The 25,475-nt window shown below is 40.4% G+C and overlaps 2 protein-coding genes across 9 annotated transcripts in view; both read left to right on the top strand.

Moving 5' to 3' along the window:
* Positions 1-4,397, top strand: part of kctd5b (potassium channel tetramerization domain containing 5b) — a 34,145-nt gene extending 29,748 nt beyond the window's left edge. For 2 of the 4 annotated variants that reach the window (XM_046369038.1, XM_046369036.1), the window contains 3 exons: positions 270-395; positions 1,643-1,710; positions 2,284-4,397. In XM_046369038.1, the coding sequence (XP_046224994.1) occupies positions 270-395; positions 1,643-1,687 (171 nt within the window). In that variant the 3' untranslated portion in view covers positions 1,688-1,710; positions 2,284-4,397. The remainder of the gene's footprint in view (positions 1-269; positions 396-1,642; positions 1,711-2,283) is intronic. The other 2 variants (XM_046369039.1, XM_046369037.1) reach the window with 1 other exon arrangement.
* A 4,674-nt stretch (positions 4,398-9,071) lies between these two features.
* Positions 9,072-20,278, top strand: ube2ib (ubiquitin-conjugating enzyme E2Ib). Of its 5 annotated transcripts, none has more exons than XM_046369029.1 (7): positions 9,072-9,579; positions 18,062-18,141; positions 18,321-18,404; positions 18,650-18,722; positions 19,075-19,184; positions 19,274-19,353; positions 19,481-20,278. In XM_046369029.1, exons 1-7 carry the CDS (start codon positions 9,477-9,479, stop codon positions 19,542-19,544), a joined length of 594 nt encoding a protein of 197 aa, XP_046224985.1. In that variant the 5' UTR covers positions 9,072-9,476; the 3' UTR covers positions 19,545-20,278. The 5 variants fall into 5 exon arrangements, with proteins under 5 accessions (XP_046224985.1, XP_046224988.1, XP_046224986.1 ...); XM_046369032.1 differs by having other exon boundaries at positions 9,476-9,596; XM_046369030.1 differs by lacking the exon at positions 9,072-9,579 and adding an exon at positions 10,915-11,048.
* Positions 20,279-25,475: the final 5,197 nt, after the last annotated feature.

The raw sequence follows: 25,475 nt of genomic DNA, 5'->3' as shown, positions 1-25,475 counted from the left end.
GTCCGTTTAAAAAGGAACTAACATCTTAAGGAAGCAAATATGACCCCTCACCCCCACCCACCCACACACACATGAATTACTTTCTACATATTTGGAGTCTGTAGCCAACTCATCTTTTGTGTTCTGATCTGTTTCTGGCTCTGTCTCATGTATGTTCTACGTATTATCTAATGCTTTTAATTTCTGTTCAAACTCTTCACATCTGCTCTAAGTACACTGTAATCCTCTTTTCTCTCTCTCTGAAGCTAACTCTCTTTCTCCACCCCCAGCTGGTCAGCATTGGATCCTCTTATAACTACGGAAACGAGGACCAATCTGAGTTCCTGTGTGTCGTCTCCAAGGAGCTGCACAACCAATCATATGGCCCAAACAGTGAGCCCAGTGAGAAAGCCAAGGTGAGCCCCATCCTAAGATGTGTGTACACTGAAAGTAAGCCCAATGACAAGCTTGTCTGAATGGTGGATTGTTCTAATGTCTAAATGCAACACATTTACTAACTATCCCCAGTTTACTGATGTCTACCTTCATAGAAGAGTCCATTTTGAAGCAGATAGGCTTGGACTGCTGCACAGAGTAATTAGTTGATGAATTTTGTATTTTCTGAAAAGTATATATTTAAAAAAAAATAGTAATTGACTTTGGTTAGTGTTAATTTACTGAGAATTAGCCTTCAATTAATCTATACAAATAAATGTCATAGCATTACAAATGAACTGTCAACCATTTTGTATCTAAAATCAAAAGGACAGTACGGTCATTTAGTGTACAGTTATTAGTCAGACCACACGCAGGCCTAAATCCATTAATCCAGCTTTACAAGATTGAAGTTGTTAGATTTGACCTTACACCGGAAAAACTGAAACATTTGAATCCACATTAGAAGGTTAAGAGCATAGCCTTGAGGATTATTGGGACTATTAGTGGAGAATGTCATTCTTTCTGAGGGCTTTGGGAGCAGAGCAGCAGGCCTAGCAGTGGGAATTACTAGTCCCATCTGCTGGTTCCCATGTGGGCCCAGTCCTCCGGGGCCTGCTTCACACTCTAGCTAGTCCCAGACTTGGTAATTCTATTGAATTATTGCTAATAGGCTGACAATAAGTCTTGTATTCTGTCATTGGTTTTAGAAGTCACATGGATGTAGTCTAGTTACAACCAGTTTTAGATTTATTTTCCTATTGATAGGAATTTCAGTACATTTCCACTACAGAGGCTTTTCGCTTGAGTTCAACAGTACGTCTGTATACTAAATGGACTAAGGTGCAAGGCAATCACAAACGGACATCTTGAGGGGGGGGGGGGTCTCGGATCGATTGCAAGTGAGTCTTAGTAGATATGAAAGGTAGTCTATCCTCTGACCCTTCAATGTACCTCTGTTGTGATCGTGTCTTGAACCTGAAATGTGAGTGAACCCCTTTTAAAAATCAAGTCTCAATTAGTTGTAGTAATAGTTGGTGATACATCCCCTGTTTGAGTCTTCATTTGACTGATGTTGGCTTGAAGGTAAATGTTTTGTAACATTTACGCAACCTTGTTGTTTTATACCCCACTTTACCCCTGACATTTTCTCCTTTCATTTTCATTCTTGTAAGACTTGCCTGTCTTGTCTTTTTCCTGTCCCATTTGCATGCTGCATGTTGCTCAGAGCGAGGACGAAGAGACGGATTATGAAATGAATGACTCTGATTAGGGTTGAGCACTTATGACTCAACGGTGAGCGCTCAGCTGCCCTCCATTCCTTCGACTCCCTCCATCTTACCTTTCCACGACTCCCCCATGTGTCTTTGCCCTGGTGCTTGCAACCCTGATCAATAAGCTGATTATGTCTGGGCTTTTGGTCCTGTAAGGCTTTCAACCACTTCATAAGTGTTTCAAACGCTGTCTCTAGAACTAAGGTTGGCTGCAATTGTCATTATTTACTTTTTTAGCAATGAGCAAATCTTTGTTTTGTATTGCTGGCATGGAAACCAAGTGCATGCATTCTTAGAAAACCCCTCATCCTGTCCTCGTGTGTGTGTGTGTGTGGCACCTACATGTACTCGTTTGCTTGGATCATTGTGTGTGGGAAGGAAAGGGGTCAAATCATGTCGACTTTTGTTTTAGATTCTCAATGAAAATTAAACAAAAATGCATCTATAAAAAAATATTGTACAATAAATTGATATTCAGATTTAGTAGGTCTGTCCCATTCACAGATACCAGACTCAAAGATTGAGCTTGCTGCTGTGTAGTTCCAGGGAAATTTTACTATATGTTTTAACATTTAACTGATTAATCCCTTTGCAGATTCTTCAGGAGAGGGGATCCAGGATGTGAATGATCAGTATTACTAGCACCAGGTATAGAGTACAATCGTGTGAGTCATAATGCCCATAAAACCTAACAGTCAAACAGGGAAATGGTTACAATTGTTTTTCCACCGTTCATTTTTCCCATAGGGGAAATTTTTAGAAACACTTAAAATAAGGGCTGTGTTTTGTGTAGGCTTACCCTGGGGGTGATGTTTTGATAACCGTGTAAGTCTCTCTAGGACAAGATGACTTGTTTATCAATATATTTACCCACGAAAATATTAATCGACTTAACTACTAATGTCGCTATCATAAAGAACAAATACGATGGGGATCTGGATGAGACTGCTGAATCGAGGCAAAGGTAAGTCTCTGGATGAACTATCTAATGATGGCTAAATGTAGTAATAAATTGGCAAAATGACTTAAACTTCACTATTGTGTGAACTGTCTTGTGCAAGTTTTTGAAATTGACACAATACCTGTTTAGCAAAGGTTTTCAGCTAGAGATGCTGTGCAGGAGCTTGTAGGGATTTGTAGTCTTGCATGTCGTCTACTCTGATTGCTAGTTAGCATTTTTGAAATATGAGAGGAAATAGAACCGACTACATTGATAAGTCACCTTGTCCGAGAGGGATTTACATGGTCATCAGAACATCACATCAAGCCTAAACAAAACACGGCCCTTTATTTTAAGTGTTTCTAAAATCACCTATGGGGGAAAATGGTGTGATTGGTGTGAAAGCGATTTGAAACCATTTCCCTGTTTAACGGGTATTATGACACCTCCACTGTGGGGCTCTATAACGATGCAAACATATCCTTGACAAGGAAGAACCTGTCACACAACGGAGAAGACAGTTAAGAGGGACGTACGTTTGTTTGTTTTTTCCTCCCATTTGATTTTATAATGTAAATATGAGTCTTTGTGCCTGTACAGTTACACTGGACCATTTTTGAATTAGTGGCGAATTTCTTCTAACTAAAAGTGATGAATTATAATGTTTTATGCTATAAAACATGGCCATGGTCATACACGGCCAATGATTCACTCAGGGGCTACTTTTGAGTTTTCGTTACCTTCTCACGCCAGGATCTGAAGGGTTTATGATGAGCAATCTATTATCAAGCATAAACTGCTAAAAACCTGTACTGTCAGTAGTAGTAGTAGAAGGTAATTACGCATACTTATTGAGAAATTTGTCGCAAAAGAGACCGGGATTCTTAATTTTGTTTTCAAACGAGTTTAATGCTTCCTTTTCTGGTGTGTCCTCTGTATTTTAGATGGGACTTTCTGTTTAAAGCATTTATTTGTGGGTTTAAGATATTTTTGAGAAGGTTGGGGTTTGCTAATGTTTTGGAAGGTAACGGTGAAGGAATATATGTTAATATCCTTAGGTTTGTTGATGTGCATAATCTAAAAAGTGAATTTAATATTTAACTGTTAAACTGCACGTTTTGTACACTGTATAGTTAAACACAACTTAAAATGTAAGTTGTTGTACTGGATCATAGCTAGAAAGTCTTGACAATTTAAATTGATAACTTGAGTTTTGCAATGTTTGTACATAGGTCTCTGCATATTAAGACTTGTAAATCGAGGTTCAAATGGTTGATGCGCTGTTTTACTTAGAAAACACCTGAAATCTCTTGATATCCAATAATACGGGCAATATACCTGGGCTCAGACATTGACTGTTATGTTGTAAAAAGATGTATTTGGTCTTGAAAGGCTACACATTATTTGAGACATTTTGTATTGTGTAGACCACAGCATTCCAAGCTCTAGTTGGAGGATGTGTACATTGCTTTCCTTACACTGCAACACCGTTTTAAGGGTAAAACCTGCATTTCAGGAGACTTTTTATACCAAAAAATGGTTTCTGACCGGAGATGCGGTACTGCTCAACTTTTGATAGTGTTTCCTTTTCCCAGTGGTGACCAAATCCAATGTCTTATGTGCCGCTTATACATGAACTCTGGAACTCTGGTTGCAGGCACACGCACCCTGTATGTGCAGCAGGAAACACATATTGACCCACAACTAATTTCACACACACTCTTTCCATGTAACAAACTGTTTTATATCATTAAAGGTGATTGGATGGATGCATGTTTTTGATATACATGCGTACACTCGCACGCAAGGGCTTTTAAAGTGGAAACTATGAAATCTGCAAAGAGGTTCAATTTAAATAAGTGTGTTTTGACAGAGCTAGGCTGTGTTTACATTTGCTATAGTATTCTGAAGCCTTCCAGCGATCTTGCACTCCCCACTTACCTAAACATTGACTTGTTTGACTGGAGAAAAGGGAACAAGCACGCCCCACTCTAGATAAATGCATGTAAATAGTTCACTTAATTTATGTTAACATATACATTTCCAAGTGGTTTGCTACCACGTCAATGTTAGAGCGGGTAATCTCTCGTGGACCGACTACGTAAACATACAGTTGAAGTCGGAATAGTACATACACCTTAGCCAAATAAATTTAAACTCAATTTTTTGAAATTACTGACATTTAATCCTAGTAAAAATTCACCACTTTATTATAAGAATGTGAAATGTCAATAATAGTAGAGTTATTTATTTATTTAATTACATTCCCAGTGGGTCAGAGGTTTACATACACCCAATTAGTATTTGGTAGCATTGCCTTTTTAAATTGCATAACTTGGGTCAAATGTTTTGGGTAGCCTTCCACAAGCTTCACACAATAAGTTGGGTGAATTTTGACCTATTCCTCCTGACAGAGCTGGTGTAACTGAGTCAGGTTTGTTGGCCGCCTTGCTAACACACACTTTGTCAGTTCTGCCCAAAAATGTTAGATAGGATTGCGGTCAGGGCTTTGTGATGGCCACTTCAATACCTTAAGCCGTTTTGCCTCATCTTCGGAAGTATGTCAATGTCCATTTGGAAGACCCGTTTGCGACCAAGCTTTAACTTCCTGACTAATGTCTTGATGTTGCTTTAATATATCCACATAATTGTTCTTTCTCATGGTGCCCTCTATTGGGTGAAGTGCACCAGTCCCTCCTGCAGCAAAGCACCCCCACAACATGATTCTGCCACCCATGTACTTCACAGTTGGGATGATGTTCTTCGGCTTGCAAGCCTCCCCCTTTTTCCTCCAAACATAACGATGGTCATTATGGTCAAACAGTTCTATTTTTGTTTCATCAGACCACAGGACATTTCTCCAAAAAGTACGATCTTTGTGTATTTGCAAACCGTAGTCTTTTTTATGGCGGTTTTGGAGCAGTGGCTACTTCCCTGCTGAGCGGCCTTTCAGGTTATGTCGATATAGGACTTGTTTTACTGTGGATATAGATACTTGGGTACCTGTTTCCTCCAGCATCTTCACAATGTCCTTTGCTGTTGTTCTGGGATTGATTTGCACTTTTCGCACCAAAGTACGTTCATCTCTAGGAGACAGAAAGGGTCTCTTTCCTGAGCGGTATGACTGCTGCGTGGTCCCATGGTGTTTATACTTGTGTGCTGTTGTTTGTAGAGATGAATGTGGTACCTTCAGGTGCTTGCAAATTGCTCCCAAGGATGACCCAGACTTGTGGAGGTCTAATTGTTTTTCTGAGGTCTTTGCTGATCTTTTGATTTTTTTTCCCATGATGTCAAGCAAAGAGGCATTGAGTTTGAAGGTAGGCCTTGAAATACATCCACAGGTACACCTCCAGTTGACTCAAAGTATGTCAATAAGCCTATAAGAGTCTTCTAAAGCCATGACAACATTTTCAGGAATTTTCCAAGCTGTTTCAAGGCACAGTCAACTTAGTGTATGTAAACTTCTGACCCACTGGAATTGTGATGCAGTGAAATAATCTCTGTAAATAATTTTTTGAAAAATGACTCGTCATGCACAAAGTAGATGCCCTAACCGACTTGCCAAAACTATAGTTTGTTAACATGAAATTTGTGGTGGTTGAAAAATGAGTTTTAATGACTCCGACCTAAGTGTATGTAAACTTCCGACTTCAACTGTTAATGGTACTGACCAATTTACATTAAGAATTTAGTTATGGGTTAACTGAGAAAGTGCTGGAGACGATCTTGTTTTTTCCCCCTGTGAAAGTGATCCTGTGAAAATGGTGACTAGCTCAGTCAGCTTGAGGAGACTAGTGTTGGTCTCATGAGTATTGTTGCTGTGAGATTTGTACTTTTTAATTTTTTTTTAGTTAGCTTGGTTCCATCTTAATCTTAGCAGTCTGTGTACTTTGGTCTGGATCTGTATCACAGTAGCTGGCTGCACTACCTCCTCAGCAGCATCATTTTACACACTGCTCGACTACATTCCATGGTCATTTAACTTTCACTTTTTGTGCACCAATGTCTCCAGTCTACTCTAAGATGTGCAAGTTCCCAGTATATTGGGAAGAGTCAGCTGGTTACTTCATCACAGTCCACTGTAACGCATGATTGAAGACAGTCACACACAGGCCTATTATTCCAGAGGACATGGAATGTACTTGTTCCATAATCAGAATTATAATGCTCTTGATATCGAAGATAATTATCAGAATGATGTCATATCACTACATCTGTCACTTCTGACTTACCATGATTTTATGCAATGTAAAAATGTTACTGGGCTAGATGTATGGTCTTGCATAGGTTAACTTCAATAAAATGGTTTGCATTTCACATGTGTATCTCTGTTCTTTTATACAGTTTGTAGCAGCGCACTCAGATTTTTTTGTAAGATTGTGTACATAAATACTTCGATAAAATGCTCAAATTAAAACTACATCGTTGGGGGAAATGGGACAAGACGAGGCAACAAAAAGAGTCCAAAAATGTATCTAACACTGTCACTAGTGGCAAAAGCAGTGCTTAATTTCTACATTTTGGAGGCGCTGGAACAAAAAATGAGCCGGAGAGCGAGGTGACCCGGAGTGCTCTGAGGTTCCAGTGCGCATGAGAAGAAAAGAGAAATCTCCTTTTATAATAAAGCTTTGAATGCTTTTCTCATATTTTTGGGTACTGGCGTAGAGGCGCTTGTGGAAGTTGCACACATGGGTAAAAATGTGTAGCCTAGTGTTCGGGGAAAATGTGGCCTTTTTATAAACGCATTTAGTACAATTCTACATTTTAAATACCTGGAGACTTAAGCAGAATATTTATTTTATACCTAACAAAATATCGAAATGACAGGCTACTTTAACACTGACAAACAGAATCTGAGAAATACAATCGACCTTCAATCCATCAACAGCATGGACTTAGGCGTGTGTGGAGACACACACATTGTACAGTACGAGGAAATTAGTCTTATAAAGCTTTCCAGTTTCACTGACTCACCCAATGAATCTCAACTCATTCACCGGCGATGGCCGATGCGCTCGTGCCAAAAGCTTATCTCTCTCGTTTTACTTGGTAAAACAATGCTATTCGCTCAATAGGCCTATTTGGAAGTTGATAAACAGACAAACATTGGCAGTAGAATGGCCTTACTGACAGATTAGTCTTCTCTTTTCAGCAGGATCAATTTGCTGTCCAAACTGTTTTCCCGCGACTGTATTTGAAATATTGCGAAAGGCCTGTTGTTCACTGACAGATTTGTCACACGTTCCCGACTGTAGGCATTACTCGTGATTGGGCTACACAATCCACAGCACAGGGAATAAAAGAAAGCTTGACCATCTGTGGCTAAACTATAGGCCTACTCCTGGTGTAGTAGTCCGAATTATTGCATTTCTTTCTGAACAAGCAGGAGCAATTGTGTAACTTTGGTAAATGTATTACACTATATCAGGGGTTATGCGGCTCAAGTCTATCAGAGTACAGCGGGATCATATAAAGTGAGTTTCATTATACTCCTGTGCGAGGTACAGGCGCGCTTCTACGTAACGTTTATTAGGGGGCTGCCAGGAGAATTACGGAGGAGTCCACTTGAATTAGCCTAACTAATTTGTACATTGCCAAAAGTGATAGTTATTTTTCATGCCACAAGAGGTACCGGGTCCTAGAAAATGGGTTCCGGAAGGACATTGTCCAAAACAGAGTTGCCGGATGCTGTTCGGGCAGAATCTGACTCAAATTAGGCACCGTGCAAAATGTCTGTTTTACCTGGAGAGGGAAAATAATGATCATCCAAACTTCATAGCACCTTATGTTGTAATCATATTCAAATAAGCCAATAGTTTCAAAGGAGCAATTATCAAACTTCATGTAATGACGGCCTCTTCACATTTATTAAACAGACAACGACAGACCTGCTGGTCACTCTTACCAAATTGAACTGATACAGTAAACGTAAACAAACAGCGCCCTCTAGTGTTATTCATTTGAAAATGCTGGTACTGTGTCGTCACTAGTTCCCCCAGCCACAAAGTCATATACCCCGTCTATTTCTACACAATCTGATTTTTTTTAAACAAATTTTACCAACCACGCTGCTAACCTCATGCCTAACCCTATAATCTTAAATTTAGAGCAAAAAGCTAATTGTTGTTTTCATGAATTTCCACAATTTAGACGTTCATCCACGTTCTCCAAACGGGTTGCACCACTTCACCACTAAATTTAAATCTGGATCAGTACGGTTTTAAACTATGATTAGTGACATGTTACATCAATATATGAGGTATTTCGTGAGTTGAAACGAAGTAGCTACCCTACTTGACAAATGAGGCCACAAAGTTGCTGTTCCTTGATAAAATACTAACAATGTAACGTTAGAAGTACTGCAACTCCACCGTGAAAGGTTCTCATGGGTTGGCTGATTTGAGATAAAATCCGTTATTTGTCAGTACTAGACAGAAAACGAATTCGTTAGCTCCTGTAGCTAGCTAGTTTATAAACTTAGCTAGCTAGCCTACAATCTGTATTATTGTAATTACCTAACGTTATTTAGCCACCTGATCGGGGCACGTGAAAGAAGTTCAGATTTCTCCGTTTTATGAAGAAAAAAAAACAGTTGTCGGAGCTGATGGAGGAATTTTGTAACGTACTGGAGGATACAATTACAGACAACACGACTGTCAAAAAGAAGGAAGACACTTGAGCCATTTTATTCGACAAATGTAATGCTCAACACGGATTAAAGAAGAAGGACCCAAATCGGATGAAAGCGTGCTGGAATTTTTTTCAAAGCAAAAGTGAGAAAGGATACGGCAGAGGTGAGGCGGGGGCTATTTCAGACCGGACCCGGAGGGGTGCCTCCGTCCAAAGGAATGAATCCCATCGCCCAGAAAATATGGGAGATGATTCCCCAGCAGTTTGCCCCTCTCCATATCCCCTATGATGACGACGGACAATTTGACCAACCAATATTTAGTAAGCATAAATAACTGGTAAATATAAATTCCTATAATGCACGTTAAAACTAACGTTCATGCTAACGTTACTTCACTACAATGTTTTTGTTATCAGGCCCGTTACATGTTGCATAACATCATCATTCGTACCAAGACTGGGCAAATCATTAACCCCAATTCAATTGTTGTGCAAAATGGGCACGTAAATAGCCTACTAATAATGAGTTAATTATCATAAACTCAACAGGATTTAACCTGTCACTAATTATTCTTTGAGGAACTCGTTTTGGTCTCTCCACAGTAGACATGCTGCCATTTAATCAGTTAAACCACATAAAGTGGCAGTTTAGAATTAATCTCCAATCTAAATGTTCTTTTTATTTTTTATTAATTGATAAACAGATTTCAAATGAATCTAGGTTTAAAGTGAAAACTAAACTTAGAGGAAGGATTTTATTTTACTAGGATTAATTTAAAACTAGGTTTAACATTTGGTGCAACAAGATTAAAAAATACACCTTGATTTAATCCAGTTTAAGAGTTAATCCATGTTGGTGCAACCCTATTTCTAAATTAAGAGTTACATTTGCACCCTCATTCTGAATGGTTAAGGTTTGGGATAGTGTGAAAAATAAAATAAAAACAGTTCCGACTGGGATTGAACATGCAACCTTCTGATCCAGAGTTCACTCATCTGCCACCGAGCAAAACCCAATCCTACTTGATGGTAATAGTGCTCCGAAAGGTTGCTGGTTCGAATACCAGAGGAAACTAGGTGAAAAATATGTTGCTGTGACCTTGAGCAAGGTACTTAAACCTAAATTGCACCTGTAAATCACTCTGTATAAGAGCGTCTGCTAAAAAATGGTTTTATTTTTTATAATAATTTTAAAAAGGGGTCCTCAGGACATAGACATCCAATTTCGATGTCGGACCTTCAACGATCTCTCTCAAATGTTTAGGATGTAGCCAATTTTGACTTTGTGGCTGTGGCAACAGGTAGAAAAAAATTGTGCTGCTCCTTTAAATTTTTAGTCGTCTACAAAATTGCCTGTTTGCACTTATTTGTTATATTTCATTGAATATGACTATGTCTAAAATTATTATCCAATTTCTGTGCACATATTGAATAACTTACATGATGGAACATAGTAATAAATGCATGTTCATCAACTGTCGTTTAAGAATGCAAATTGTGCCCAAATCAATGCAGACCACATTGTGAACGTTGTAGCCACTTAATTGTCAGTTATTTCAATTAACACAAACTAGTAACGTGATGATGGTACATCAATCTCTCCATAACCCCCAATTAATTATAAATATTTTCAGGCGGTTGGGAGGTTGCCTATGTCACTGGTCCTGTTATTTAGCCCGGACAGGAACGGGTGCTTTTTCAGGAGGGAAACTTCACCAGGGTTTTTCTTGATTAAAAGACGATTCATTCATACAGTTAAATAATACGAGTCATTATAGCCATACAGCAAGGTAAGCGAATGTCGCCCAACAATTTTGTATTTACGCAATACAAGGTTAGCTTTACTATCTGCCTGAGTTTGCGCCATTTTCGCTAGTTGGTTGATGCGTAAATGTGCGCCAGTTTGGGAAGCCCTAGGTTCTTTGTCCTGCTCAGTCATGGGTGGTATTGCAAATTCGTGTGAGGTTCCGCTTTAAGCCAAAGCAAGCGGACCAACATGGCAACTAATACGTATGGCTTCAGATGAGAAGAACGAGTCTCGTTGCCACAACGACGTGTAAAATCAACGACAAGTGCGCAAGTCTATGGTTTTTCAGTTTGCCAGCCGCGCGCCACAAATAGCCAGGGTACTTGCGCATGTTGTTGGCCAGTTTCTGTCTTGGAACTTGCTGAGTTATTTCTTTCTTACATGACTATAGTCGCTGACATAACTAGCTACCTTCTAACGTGTTTTAGCCACAAGCGGACCAGAGAGATTTTGCTCAAACATGCTGGACTTGTTGCTGGTACAGATGAACAGCCGGATGTTATGCTAATAGCTAGTAGCTATGATGTAACTTAGTGACGTGTAGTTCGCTAACTATTCGACGATTCTTTATTTTTTTTACTACTTTTTTTTAAACTGACGTGTCATGCTGTTTGAGTGAATCGATCCTTTTGGATTTCGTTTACCTGCTGGCCGTTATGACTAATATAATGTTTAATACGCGCTCCTCCGGCTCAGCGGCTCCGGAGACATGCTCCGACCAAACAACTGTAAAATATTTTTTTATTTAACCAGGTAGGCAAGTTGAGAACAAGTTCTCATTTACAATTGCGACCTGGCCAAGATAAAGCAAAGCAGTTCGACACATACAAGAGTTACACATGGAGTTTAAAAAACACAGTAGAAACAAGTCTATATACGAAATCATGCTGCAGCAATAACATAACAAAAATACATGGTTATAACTGTTAATTTATCTCATGTGTAAGAGTAAATGCAATTAATTAATTATTCAATGTTTTGTTGAACTGAAACATGCATACAATGAGTTTCTGCAACAACAAAATAAATCCGAAATGAATCGTTTTGGTGTGTTGCAGATTGCAAATGATATTGTGTTTATCACCCTCACCACAATCAAGCAATGCATTCCGTCACGAGTCGTTAACCATCTAGTCCGATTGCTGCCACAAATAAACCTGGTTTAAAATGTATCAAGAAATTGTATTATTTGTATATAGTAATCAACAAATGTAAATAGTTTTAAATTACACTTTTACAATTCTGTCACAAATGACAGCTCAATAAGCCCCTTATGGTGAACGAGAAGCTTGTAGAATCATTCTTTGCATTTTCAGTTTTAGAATTTGCAGGTCTAGGCTCCTGCATGCTTTGGGCATAGATGGTAACATGCAGACTACTCTGCTCCACACTCATGCTCCAAGGACATTCTCTTGAGTATGTTCTTGTGAGGACAAGCGTGTTCTTGTGAGGACGAGTGTGTGGAGAACGCATTAAAACATTACAATTTAGAAGCATTTGCCCTACTGTATTACCTCAAACTGCACTTCCCCATTCACTGAACCTTCTTTCAGCCAGGACACTGGTAACAATAGAGACTAAACCAGATCTACACAAAGCAAACATTTTACTTGATAATGATCAGCTACTAGATGTTGAAACATTTATGGGAACTTACTTCCATTCAGCCACAAAAAGCATTGGTGAAGTTGGGCACTGATGTTGGGTGATTAGGCCTGACTCAGTCAGCGTCATAATTAATCCCAAAGTTGTTCGATGGGGTTGAGGTCAGAGCTCTGTTCAGGCCAGTCAAGTGCTTCTACCCCAATCTCGACAAACCATTTATGTATAGACCTCGCTTTGTGCACGGGGGCATTGTCATGCTGAAACAGGAAAGGGCCTTCCACAAAATTGGAAGCACAGAATTGTCTACAATGTCATTGAATGCTGTTGCATAAAGATTTCCCTTCACTGGAACTAAGGGGCCTAGCCCGAACCATGACAACAGCCGCAGACCATTATTCCTCTTCCACCTAACTTTACAGTTGGCACTATGCATCTGCCAAACCTAGATTAATCTCTGACTGCCAGATGGTGAAGCGTGATTCATCACTCCAGAGAACGTTTCCACTGCTGCAGAGTCCAATGGCGTCGAGCTTTACACCACTCCAGCCAACACCTTGGCATTGCACATGGTGATCTTAGGCATGTGTGCGGCTGCTCGGCCATGGAAACCCATTTCATGAAGCTCCCAACGAACAGTTCTTGTGCTGACGTTGCTTCCAGAGGCAGTTTGGAACTCTGTAGTGTGTTGCAACTGAGGACAGATTATTTTTACGCGCCTCAGGGGTCCCTTTCTGTGAGCTTGTGTGGCCTACCACTTCGCGGCTGAGCTGTTGTTGCTTCTAGATGTTTCCACTTCATAATAGCAGCACTTACAGTTGACTGGGGTATCTCTAGCAAGGCAGAAATTTAATTAACAGACTTGTAGGAAAGGTGCCACGTTGAGCTCTGTAAGGGCCATTCAACTGCTAATGTTTTGTTTATGGAGATTGCATGGCTTTTTATTAAAAAATGCCAGACTCTCCCTAACCCGGACGACGCCGGCTGCGACACAGCCTGGGCTTGAACCCAGAGTCTCTGGTGGCACAGCTAGCACTGCAATGCAGTACCTTAGACCGCTGCGCAACCCGGGAGGCCTTCGAAGTATTAGGACATTTAATCAATGTTCCAGTGGTTTATTAGATCTGTGCATGTACTGGCACCGGGTAGCGCAAGCCTCCCTCTAATGCGCAAGTAAAGTGAGTTTGAGAAAAACTGGAACTATGCGTCTTATACATTTCGACTGTGAAATGATTTATATGTCCAAACTCGGAATCAAAAAGTACTCGCAAAAATGACATGGTCAGTGCAGTAGAAAGTTTATTTTGATTGGACATTTTCTGCATTTATCAGAAACCCCATCAGTAGCCAGGATTATTAAGGAAATTGTTCTTCTTGCAAAGCATGTACACAGTTTAAACTATTATATTAACCTATCCACAGACATTCCATTGACCAGATTGCCGTACATTCAACAAATCTGATCTAACAAAGTGGATATTGGTCAAACCTGTCATGAGTTACGTGGGCTAACCAGCCCAATGTGGTTACTTACAGTGCATTCAGAAAGTATTCATACCCCTTGACTTTGTCCACGTTATGTTTTAGCCTTCTTCTTAAATGTGTTTTTTTTTTTAATAGGTTTAGAATGTGTTTGTTTTTTTTTCCCCAAAAGGGGTGGGGGGGGGGGAATCACAAGTATGCCGACCCTTTACTCAGTACTTTGTTGAAACATCTTTGGCAGCAATTACAGCCTTGAGTCTGCTTCTTGGATATGACACACCTGTATTTGGGGAGTTTCTCCCGTTCTTCTCTGCAGATCCTCTCAAGCTCTGTCAGGTTGGATGGGTAGCATCTCTGCACAGCTATTTTCGGGTCACTCCAGAGATGTTTGTTCGGGTTGAAGTCTGTGCTCTGGCTGGGCCACTCAAAGACATTCAGAGACTTGTCCCGAAGCCACTCCTGCATTGTCTTGGCTGTGTGCATAGGGTCGTTGTCCTTTTGGAAGGTGAACCTTCGCCCCCCCCCCAGTCGGAGGTCCTGAGTGCTCTGGAGCAGGTTTTCATCAAGGATCTCTTTGTATCTTGCTCTGTTCATCATTCTCTCTCCTGACTAGTCTTCCAGTCCCTGCTGCTGAAAAACATCCCCACAGCCTGATGCTGCCACAAACCATGCATCACCGTAGGGATGGTGCCAGGTTTCCTCCAGACGTGATGCTTAGCATTCAGGCCAATAGTTCAATCTTGGTTTCATCATATCAGAGAATCATGTTTTTAATGGTCAGAGTCCTTTAGGTGCCTTTTGGCAAACTCCAAGCAAGTCGTCATGTGCCTTTTACTGAGAAGTGGCTATTCCACAATCAAGGCCTGATTGGTGGAGTGCTGCAGAGATGGCTGTTCTTCTGTAAGGTTCTCCCATCCCCGCAGAGGAACTCTGTTAGTGACCATCTGGTTCTTGGTCACCTCCCTGACCAAGGCCCTTCTCCCCCGATTGCTCAGTTTGGCCGGGCAGCCAGGTCTAGGAAGAGTCTTGGTGGTTCCAAACTTTTTCCATTGAAGAATTATGGAGGCCATGTTTTTCTTGTGGACCTTCAATGCTGCAGACATTTTTTCGTACCCTTCCCCAGATCTCTGCCTCGACACAATTCTGTCTCAGAGCTCTATGGACAATTCCTTCGATGATACATTTAAACAGGATGCACCTGAGCTCAATTTTGAGTCTCATAGCAAAGGGTCTGAATTACTTATCTTACTTTTTAAAACTTCTTTCTTTTTTTATACATTTGCTAACATTTCTACTAACCTGTTTTGACTTCATCAGTATGGGCTATCGTGTGTAGATGCTGAGGATTATTTATTTTTTTTAAATCCATTTTAGAATAAGGCTGTAATGTAACGAAGTGGGAAAAGTCTAGGGGCCTGAATACTTACACTGTAAGTCCAATTTGGATATATTTGGTTGTTCTTGCTGCATAGCATGTAGAAGTCCCTTTTTCAGGTTTAGAAGAAGTGACTCCTAAATTCTTACTCCCGCTCGTATAAGCTGGTTAGTATAGCAAGCATACAGAAATCAGTGGTGGTGGTAGTCAAATTAAATTTGACTGTAATGCAGTTAATTGGTAAGTATGACATGAATATGTGTTGGAGTTTACCTCCATACAAGCATTGTACTCTGATTTTTACCTCAACATAGTGTGAAATAAACGTTAGCCCAAATTTAGGCAAATTTTGCTCAGGGGACAATGAGGAAACTCGTGATCTTTCCCCGACACGTTGCCACGGTAATTCCATTGTTTTGGTCTAGTTCGATTGACCTGTTTTACAGCGTCTATACTGAACTATAAATGTAACAATTTTACCGAGTTACAGTTCATATACGGAAAACGGTCAATTGAAATAAATTCATTAGGCCCTATTAAATGGTTTTCACATGACTGGGCAGGGGCACAGCCATGACAGAAATACTTCTGTTTCATCAGATGTCAGGGTGGCTCTTCTCAGACGATTTGACAGGTGAAGAAGCTGGACTGGCGTGGTTACATGTAGTCTGCGGTTGTGAGGCCGGTTGGACGTACTGCCAAATTCTCTAAAACGACGTTGGAGGCAGCTTATGGTAGAGAAATGAACATTCAATTCTCTGACAACTGCTCTGGTGGAATTTCCTGCAGTCAGCATGCCAATTACACGCTCACTCAACTTGAGACATCTGTGGCATTGTGTTGTGTGGCAACTGCACATTCTATAATGGCATTTTGTAGTCTCCAGCACAAGGTTCACCTGTGTAATGAGCATGCTGTTTAATCAGTTTATTGATATGCCACACTTGTCAGGTGGATGGATTATCTTCGCAAAGGAGAAATATTCACTAACAGACATGTTAACAAATTTATGCGCAATTTGAGCGAAATGGGCTTTTAGTGGGTATGGAACATTTCTGGAATCTTTTATTTCAGCTCATGAAACATGGGACCAACACTGTTTTTAATCTTTGTTCAGTATATTAGTGACTCAAATTAACAAAATGAGTCAAGATTTGCTCTTTGTACAGAACGAGTCAAAGATCAGTCAGTAAAATCACTACTATGATGATAGCTGTGCTCAGTCAATGACTATCAGACTAGATTACAAACCCCAAAGTGTCAGTTCAGGAAATGTGCCATCTGTAATACTTATTTGGTGCTCTCCATTTACCCATTTTATTCTTGAAGAGTACAACTCGTATGCCTAATGAACTTAGCTAGCTAGTACGTTATCTTACCCCTTCATAACAACGGCTGGTTTACTCTGTTTGCCGTGTTTTAAAACGATGTAACATTAGCTCGCTAGCTAGCTATTGCTACGAAATGCATGACAACAAGTATGCAGCCCGCGAGGACCAGAGTTTTGGATGCATAAAACTAAAAGCCTATGATACACACTGGGAGGTTTCTAAGGATGTAAAGAGGGGAGATGGACGTAGCTAAATTGCTAATTACATAAATGTTAAACCCCAGTCTACAAGGGACACAGTTTATGCTTGCTATAGTTGGAAAATAATGTGATTTTTATATAACCAAAGATTGTTGGTGTCCATTACTGGAAGTTACAGGAAAGCCCCATACAAACCACCACCATAGATTCTTCAGCTAACCTGGTATTGGCAATACAATCTTCTTTCTCGATGCTGGAAAACATTTCTTAGAACCAAAGATTTTTGGTATTTTATATCACATTGTATCCCTGATAAACTGTAATATGTTAAATTTGACTGATTTAGGCTGGACTTTGTAAACCAGATATCAACTTCGGCCTTCCAGGAATCTTGTTGCGTTTGGTACCTTTGTGCACCGGAGTGTACAAAACATTAGGAACACCTTCCTGATATTGAGTTTCACCCCCTTTTCCCCACAGAACAGCCTCAATTTGTCAGGGCATGGACTCTACAAGGTGTCAAGTGTTCCACAGGGATTATGGCCCATTTTGACTCTAATACTTCCAACAGTTGGCTGGATGTCCTTTGTATGGTGGGTCGTTCCTGATACACATGGGGAAACTGTTCTGCGTGGAAAAATCCTGCAGCGTTTCAGTTCTTAACACTCAAACTGGAGCACCTGGCACCTACCATGTCCCGTTCAAAAACACAAATCTTTTGCCTTGTCCATTTGTCCTCTGAATGGCACACATAGACAATCCATGTGTCAAGGCATTAACAATCCTTTAACCTGCCTCCCCTTCATCTACACTGATTTGCATGGATTTAACAAGTGAAGTCGGTATAAGATCATAGCTTTCATCTTGTCTGTCCGTCATGGAATGAGCAGGTGTTCCTAATGTGTTGTACAATTGGTGTATGCCATAATGACACAATCCTAAGAAATTAGGTCAAATGTATGTACACGTCTTTGAAAGCACACGTTTGTCACCTCTGCTGTTTCAGAAAGCCCACCAGTCATGTCAGGTATTGCATTGAGCCGGCTTGCTCAGGAGCGCAAAGCGTGGCGGAAAGACCACCCTTTTGTGAGTAGCAGTGTGCAGTTCTAGACTTTTTATTTATAACAGTACCTTTTTTTTCCTTTTCTTTTTAAACTATGATAGGGATTGGGGGAAGTGTTTTATCCATTATTCAAGATCTTTGAAATGAAGGTTTATTTTTGCTTAATCTCACTGTTTTACTGTTTGATGCACCTCCATCTAAGGGCTTTGTGGCTGTGCCCACGAAAAATCCAGATGGAACAATGAACTTGATGAACTGGGAATGTGCCATTCCTGGGAAGAAGGGGGTAAGTACAGCCATATATCTACACATGCAATACAGTTTCAAAGTGGAGGTACCGAGTGACTTTGTTTATAGCATTTCGCCTGTGCATAGTATTAGGTCATTTCTAGAAATGTTTTTGCACCAATACTATGAAGTGGACATCTTGTATGAAACCAAAGAAGGCTAGGATGGGTCATAGTTCATCCTTGATCTTCATAGTCTGCAAGTGTTTGTGATCAATTATAAACACTTACGACTCCTCCCCAGACCCCATGGGAAGGAGGCTTGTTCAAACTGCGGATGCTGTTCAAGGATGACTATCCTTCCTCGCCCCCAAAGTGTGAGTTTCCTTTTAACCGGTCTTCTGTTTTTTATTTATTTATTTATTTATTATTAGAATCCCCATTAGCTCTTCCTCATGCAGCAGCTACTCTTCCTGAGGGCAACATAAAACATGGCACAATACAGAACGTTGGGAACAGCTCAGTATTCGGGCCCAATACTTTAAAAATGCATCCTTCCCTCTTCCTTGACGTAGTCACTGATCTGACACTAATTTGATTGGTGCAAGGTTGTTTTTTTTCACCAATTCAGTCAGGTCAGGTGATCGCCAAGGTAGGAAGAATGTATTGGAACAGACCTTAAGTCGTGAGAGGAGTTCTAGTTTAACTGTACTGATTTTTATTTAATAGGTAAATTTGAGCCTCCGCTCTTCCATCCTAACGTGTATCCGTCAGGCACAGTATGCCTATCCATTCTAGAAGAGGACAAGGACTGGAGACCCGCCATCACCATCAAGCAGGTTAGGATATGCTGGGGATCAACTTACAAGCTATAGCCACCAAATGGCTATGCCCAACTGTGATTTTTATGTTTTGTCATTTCTTACAGATCCTATTAGGAATACAGGAACTCTTAAATGAGCCAAATATCCAGGATCCAGCCCAAGCAGAGGCATACACAATTTACTGGTGCGTTCTGCTAGTATCGAAGGGATGCCTTCCTGTTTGCCGTGTTGTTTTTCGGATAGGGATATGGTGGAATTAACACTAGATTCTGATCTTTCTGTTGTTTTACTAAACCCCTCTTTCTTTTCAGCCAAAACAGAGTAGAATATGAAAAAAGAGTTCGAGCACAGGCCAAAAAATTCTCCCCTTCGTAAGGGTGAAGGCTTGGCTTCGGCAGAAGGAATGGGTCAAACGCGGATCACCTCACCTCTGTTTCTCTATGAATGTGCCCCTCTCACATCGGGACTTGCTTATAAGGACTTCTATTTAAAACTGATACATTCTGTGCCATCCTCTTTTCCTTTTTTTGTTCTTTACCTCTGGGTTGGAGTGTGGCAGGCGCTGGGATGAAATGGGAGCCGTAGCACCCCGGCCGCTTCCTTTTTTTTTAGCCGTATTACTTGTCTTGTGGTGCGAGGGACAGAGCACAGTACCGGTTTTGCCATCGACTCAAAATAAGCCTCTTTTGAGGAAGAGAACGTCTTGGTTGTCTTTGTCTTTTGTTTAATTTCTCTCACTGGGTCTGTTCCTTTAAATAAAAAAAACACCCCTCTTGTATTTTCCTTGATTTTTAATTCTGTAAAATTAGCTATTTACTTAAATGTCAGTATTTCAACTGCTGTATAATTAGTGGCACTTTTTATACTGTATCTCACTAGTTTCTCTAGAATGCTCGGTCTGATTCTCTTATGCAGGTTTTCTATTCAGCATGCTGTAATATAAAATAATCTGCTGCCTTGGCTGTCTTTTTTTTCTTTTGTTATTTGTAGTGTTTGCAAATTTTTTTATGGCCTCGTCTCAATGCAGGTAGGCTTACTTCTGTATTAAACTCTATTTATAGGGTGCTTTGTTCATGTACGTGTTAGACTAAATAAACTGTTTCTATAAAGCCATTGTTATACTTTCTGTCTCGCAGTGAAACTAGTGTTTTAACAAATGCTGGCATAGAATTGTTATAAAAGCTATAGCTGGACCCCCCCCCCCCCCAAGAAACACTGTTTATATACCATATTTTGTACCGATGTTTGATCATCATAATACAGTAAAAAAAACATCACACTTTATCAAGAAATTTGATTTTTGACTTGAGTGGATGTATTTTGTTTACGTGATAATGATCAAAATACAGTATATTTGCACTTTTTTATTTACTCACAACATTTTAAAACAATTAAGGTTCTTATCCCTTGAGTAAGAATGAGCACAATGTCTGTAGATGAAGAGGAAATGCGGCTTATGTACAATATATTTTCTAGCCTCTTCAATCCTAATGCGTATCTGTCAGGCACAATATACCTGAAGACGAGGACTGGAGACGAGCAATCACCATCAAGCAGGTTAGAATATACTGGTGGTTAACAAATGCTGAAGTGGAAATGTTTTAATGGCTGTAACTGACAACACCCCCCACCCCAAAAACTATTAAAGACACTTTCAATATATCATATTTTATTGAGATAGTATATTAAACTGTGTTTGAACATTGGGATTCAGAGTAAGACATCACACTTGATTTCCAGATTATTGAGGTAAAATTAAAAGAACATGATTATAATATAGGATATTTGCACCAGAGGTTGGTGGGAGGAGCTACAGGAGGACAGGCTCATTGTAGTGAGCTGTTACAATGAGCCTGTCCTCAAAGCTCCAGCCGTCTCTGATTTGCGCTTTATAATTTACAAAAACATGTTAAAACAAGAATTGAGGATCTTATTATCCCAGTAAGAATAAACACGTTTTCTGTAGATGATGAGCAAATGCAGTGTATTTACAATAACTTTTCTAGCCTGTATTGTATTCAATTATTTATATATAGACTAGATTACTGATAGGGGTGCTGTGTTAAACTACCCTGCCTCAATCTTGCCACCCCCCCTACCATTGTAAAACATATTTTGGAAGCTATAGAAATGCATTTATTAATGTCTACATTTGTTTTTCATGTGTATTCTTTACATACACTAATGCATGCTATTATGTTATCTAAACAATATATACAGTAGCAGTCAAAAGTTTGGACACCTACTTATTCCAGGGTTTTCCTTTATTTTTACTATTTTCTACATTGAAGAATAATAATGAAGACCTCAAAACTATATGAAGTAGCACATATGGAATCATGTAGTAACCAGAAAAGTGTTAAACAAATCAAAATGCACTACTACTAAAAGTTTGGGGACACTTTTAAATGTCCTTGTTTTTGAAAGGAAATAACATTTTTCTAGGCAGAGTTGCAAAGAAAAAGCCATATCTCAGACTGGCCAATAAAAATAAAAGATTAAGATGGGCAAAAGAAAACTGACACTGGATAGAGGAACTCTGCCTAGAAGGCCAACATCCCGGAGTCTCCTCTTCACTGTTGACGTTGAGACTTGTTTTGCGGGTACCATTTAGTGAAGCTGCCAGTTGTGGACTTGTGAGAGGTGTCTGTTTCTCAAGGTAGACACATTAATGTACTTGTCCTCTTGCTCAGTTGTGCACCGGAGCCTCCCACTCTTTCTATTCTGGTTAGGGTCAGTTTGAGCTGTTCTGTGAAGGGAGTAGTACACAGCATTGTACAAGATCTTCAGTTTCTTGGCAAATTCTCGCATGGAATAGCCTTCATTTCTCAGAACAAGAATAGACTGATGAGTTTCAGAAGAAAGGTCTTTGTTTCTGGCCATTCTGAGCCTGTAATCGAATCCACAAATGCTGATGCTCCAGATACTCAACTAGTCTGAAGAAGGCCGGTTTTATTGCTTCTTTAATAAGCATAACAGTTTTCAGCTCTGTTAACATATTTGCAAAAGGGTTTTCTAATGATCAATTAGCCTTTTAAAATAAAAAACTTGGATTAGCTAACACAACGTGCCGTTGGAGAACAGGAGTGATGGTTGCTGATAATGGGCCTCTGTACGCCTATGTACGGTGGGGCAAAATATTAATTTAGTCAGCCACCAATTGTGCAAGTTCTCCCACTTAAAAAAAGATGAGAGAGGCCTGTAATTTTCATCATAGGTACACTTCAACTATGACAGACAAAATGAGAAGAAAAAATCCAGAAAATCACATTGTAGGATTTTTTATGAATTTATGTACAAATTATGGTGGAAAATAAGTATTTGGTCACCTACAAACAAGCAAGATTTCTGGCTTTCACAGACCTGTACCTTCTTCTTTAAGAGGCTGCTCTATCCTTCACTTGTTACCTGTATTAATGGCACCTGTTTGAACTTGTTATCAGTATAAAAGACACCTGTCCACAACCTCAAACAGTCACACTCCAAACTCCACTATGGCCAAGACCAAAGAGCTGTCAAAGGACACCAGAAACCAAATTGTAGGCCTGCACTAGGCTAGGAAGACTGAATCTGCAATAGGTAAGCAGCTTGGTTTGAAGAAATCAACTGTGGGAGCAATTATTAGGAAATGGAAGACATACAAGACCACTGATAATCTCCCTCGATCTGGGGCTCCACGCACTCCACGCAAGATCTCACCCCATGTGGTCAAAATGATCACAAGAACGGTGAGCAAAAATCCCAGAACCAGACTGGGGGACCTAGTGAATGACCTGCAGAGAGCTGGGACCAAAGTAACAAAGCCTACCATCAGCAAGGGCATTGAAGATGAAACGTGGCTGGGTCTATCAGCATGACAATGATCCCAAACACATCGCCCGGGCAACGAAGGAGTGGCTTCGTAAGCAGCATTTCAAGATCCTGGAGTGGCCTAGCCAGTCTTCAGATCTCAACCCCATAGAAAATCTTTGGAGGGAGTTGAAAGCCTGTGTTGCCCAGCAACAGCCCCAAAACATCACTGCTCTAGAGGAGATCTGCATGGAGGAATGGCCCAAAATACCATCAACAGTGTGTGAAAACCTTGTGAAGACTTACAGAAAAAATTTGACCTCTGTCATTGCCAACAAAGGGTATATAACAAAGTATTGAGATAAACTTTTGTTATTGACCAAATACTTATTTTCCACCATAATTTGCAAATAAATTCATTAAAAATCCTACAATGTGATTTTCAGGAAAAAGTGTGTGACTGTTTGAGGTTGTGGACAGGTGCCTTTTATACTGATAACAAGTTCAAACAGGTGCCATTAATACAGGTAACAAGTGAAGGATAGAGGAGCCTCTTAAAGAAGAAGGTACAGGTCTGTGAGAGCCAGAAATCTTGCTTGTTTGTAGGTGACCAAATACTTATATTCCACCATAATTTGTACATAAATTCATTAAAAATCCTACAATGTGATTTTCTGGATTTTCTCCTCTCATTTTGTTTGTCATAGTTGAAGTGTACCTATGATGAAAATTACAGGCCTCTCTCATCTTTTTAAGTGGGAGAACTTGCACAATTGGTGGCTGACTAAATACTTTTTCCCCCACTGTAGATATTCCAGCCATGGTCCTTCTGGTCCTTCTGTAGCTCAGTTGGTAGAGCATGGCGCTTGTAACGCCAGGGTAGTGGGTTCGATCCCCGGGACCACCCATACGTAGAATGTATGCACACATGACTGTAAGTCGCTTTGGATAAAAGCGTCTGCTAAATGGCATATATTATATTATTATTATTATTACATTTCCAGCTACAATAGTCATCTACAACATTAACTACACTGTATTTCTGATCAATTTGATATTTTAATGGACAAAAATGTGCTTTTCTTTCAAGAACAAGGACATTTCTATGTGACCCCAAACTTTTGAACGGCAGTGTATATTTTATATTTGAGATTCTTCAAAATAGCTACGATTTGCCTTAACGACAGCTTTGCACACTCTTGGCATTCTCTCAACCAGATTCATAAGGTAGGTACCTGGAATGCATTTCAATGAACAGATGTGCCTTGTTAAAAGTTCATTTGTGGAATTTCTTTCCTTCTTAATGTGTTTGAGCCAATCAGTTGTCATGTGACAAGGTAGGGGTGGTATAGAGAATATATCCCTTTCTGGTAAATGGCCAAGTCCATATTATGGCAAGAACAGCAGTCAATGCACATTTACATTACATTACATTTAAGTCATTTAGCAGACGCTCTTATCCAGAGCGACTTACAAATTGGTGCATTCACCTTATGACATCCAGTGGAACAGTCACTTTACAATAGTGCATCTAAATCTTAAGGGGGGTGAGAGGGATTACTTATCCTATCCTAGGTATTCCTTAAAGAGGTGGGGTTTCAGGTGTCTCCGGAAGGTGGTGATTGACTCCGCTGTCCTGGCGTCGTGAGGGAGTTTGTTCCACCATTGGGGGGCCAGAGCAGCGAACAGTTTTGACTGGGCTGAGCGGGAGCTGTACTTCCTCAGTGGTAGGGAGGCGAGCAGGCCAGAGGTGGATGAACGCAGTGCCCTTGTTTGGGTGTAGGGCCTGATCAGAGCCTGGAGGTACTGAGGTGCCGTTCCCCTCACAGGCAAGCACCATGGTCTTGTAGCGGATGCGAGCTTCAACTGGAAGCCAGTGGAGAGAACGGAGGAGCGGGGTGACGTGAGAGAACTTGGGAAGGTTGAACACCAGACGGGCTGCGGCGTTCTGGATGAGTTGAAGGGGTTTAATGGCACAGGCAGGGAGGCCAGCCAACAGCGAGTTGCAGTAATCCAGACGGGAGATGACAAGTGCCTGGATTAGGACCTGCGCCGCTTCCTGTGTGAGGCAGGGTCGTACTCTGCGGATGTTGTAGAGCATGAACCTACAGGAACGGGCCACCGCCTTGATGTTGGTTGAGAACGACAGGGTGTTGTCCAGGATCCAGAATGCGGAACATCTCAAGAACTTTGGACATTTCATCAAGTGCAGTTGCAAAAACCATCAAGCGCTATGATGAAACTGGCTCTCATGAGGACTGCCACAGGAAAGGAAGACTCAGAGTTACCTCTGCTGCAGAGGATAAATTCATTATAGCCTCAGAAATTGCAGCCCAAATAAACACTTTGCAGAGTTCAAGTAACAGAGACATCTTAACATCAACTGCTCAGAGGAGACTGTGTGAATCAGGCCTTCATGGTCTTATTGCTGCAAAGAAACCACTACTAAAGGAAATCAAAAAGAAGAAGAGCCTTGCATGGGGCAAGAAACACGAGCAATGGACATCAGACCCGTGG

This window comes from Oncorhynchus gorbuscha, linkage group LG11 (assembly GCF_021184085.1).
Source record: "Oncorhynchus gorbuscha isolate QuinsamMale2020 ecotype Even-year linkage group LG11, OgorEven_v1.0, whole genome shotgun sequence".
Taxonomy (NCBI): Eukaryota; Metazoa; Chordata; class Actinopteri; order Salmoniformes; family Salmonidae; genus Oncorhynchus; species Oncorhynchus gorbuscha.
Note: the sequence above shows the minus strand (reverse complement) of the source record. Positions and strands in the feature narration are given on the sequence as shown.

Excerpts from the sequence above, each read along its gene's own strand:
- ube2ib (XM_046369029.1), top strand. The coding sequence starts at position 9,477 with ATGAATCCCATCGCCCAGAAAATATGGGAGATGATTCCCCAGCAGTTT. Across the intron at positions 18,405-18,649 it reads CCATTCCTGGGAAGAAGGGG|ACCCCATGGGAAGGAGGCTT; the intron begins GTAAGTACAGCC and ends ACTCCTCCCCAG. Across the intron at positions 19,185-19,273 it reads CCGCCATCACCATCAAGCAG|ATCCTATTAGGAATACAGGA; the intron begins GTTAGGATATGC and ends CATTTCTTACAG.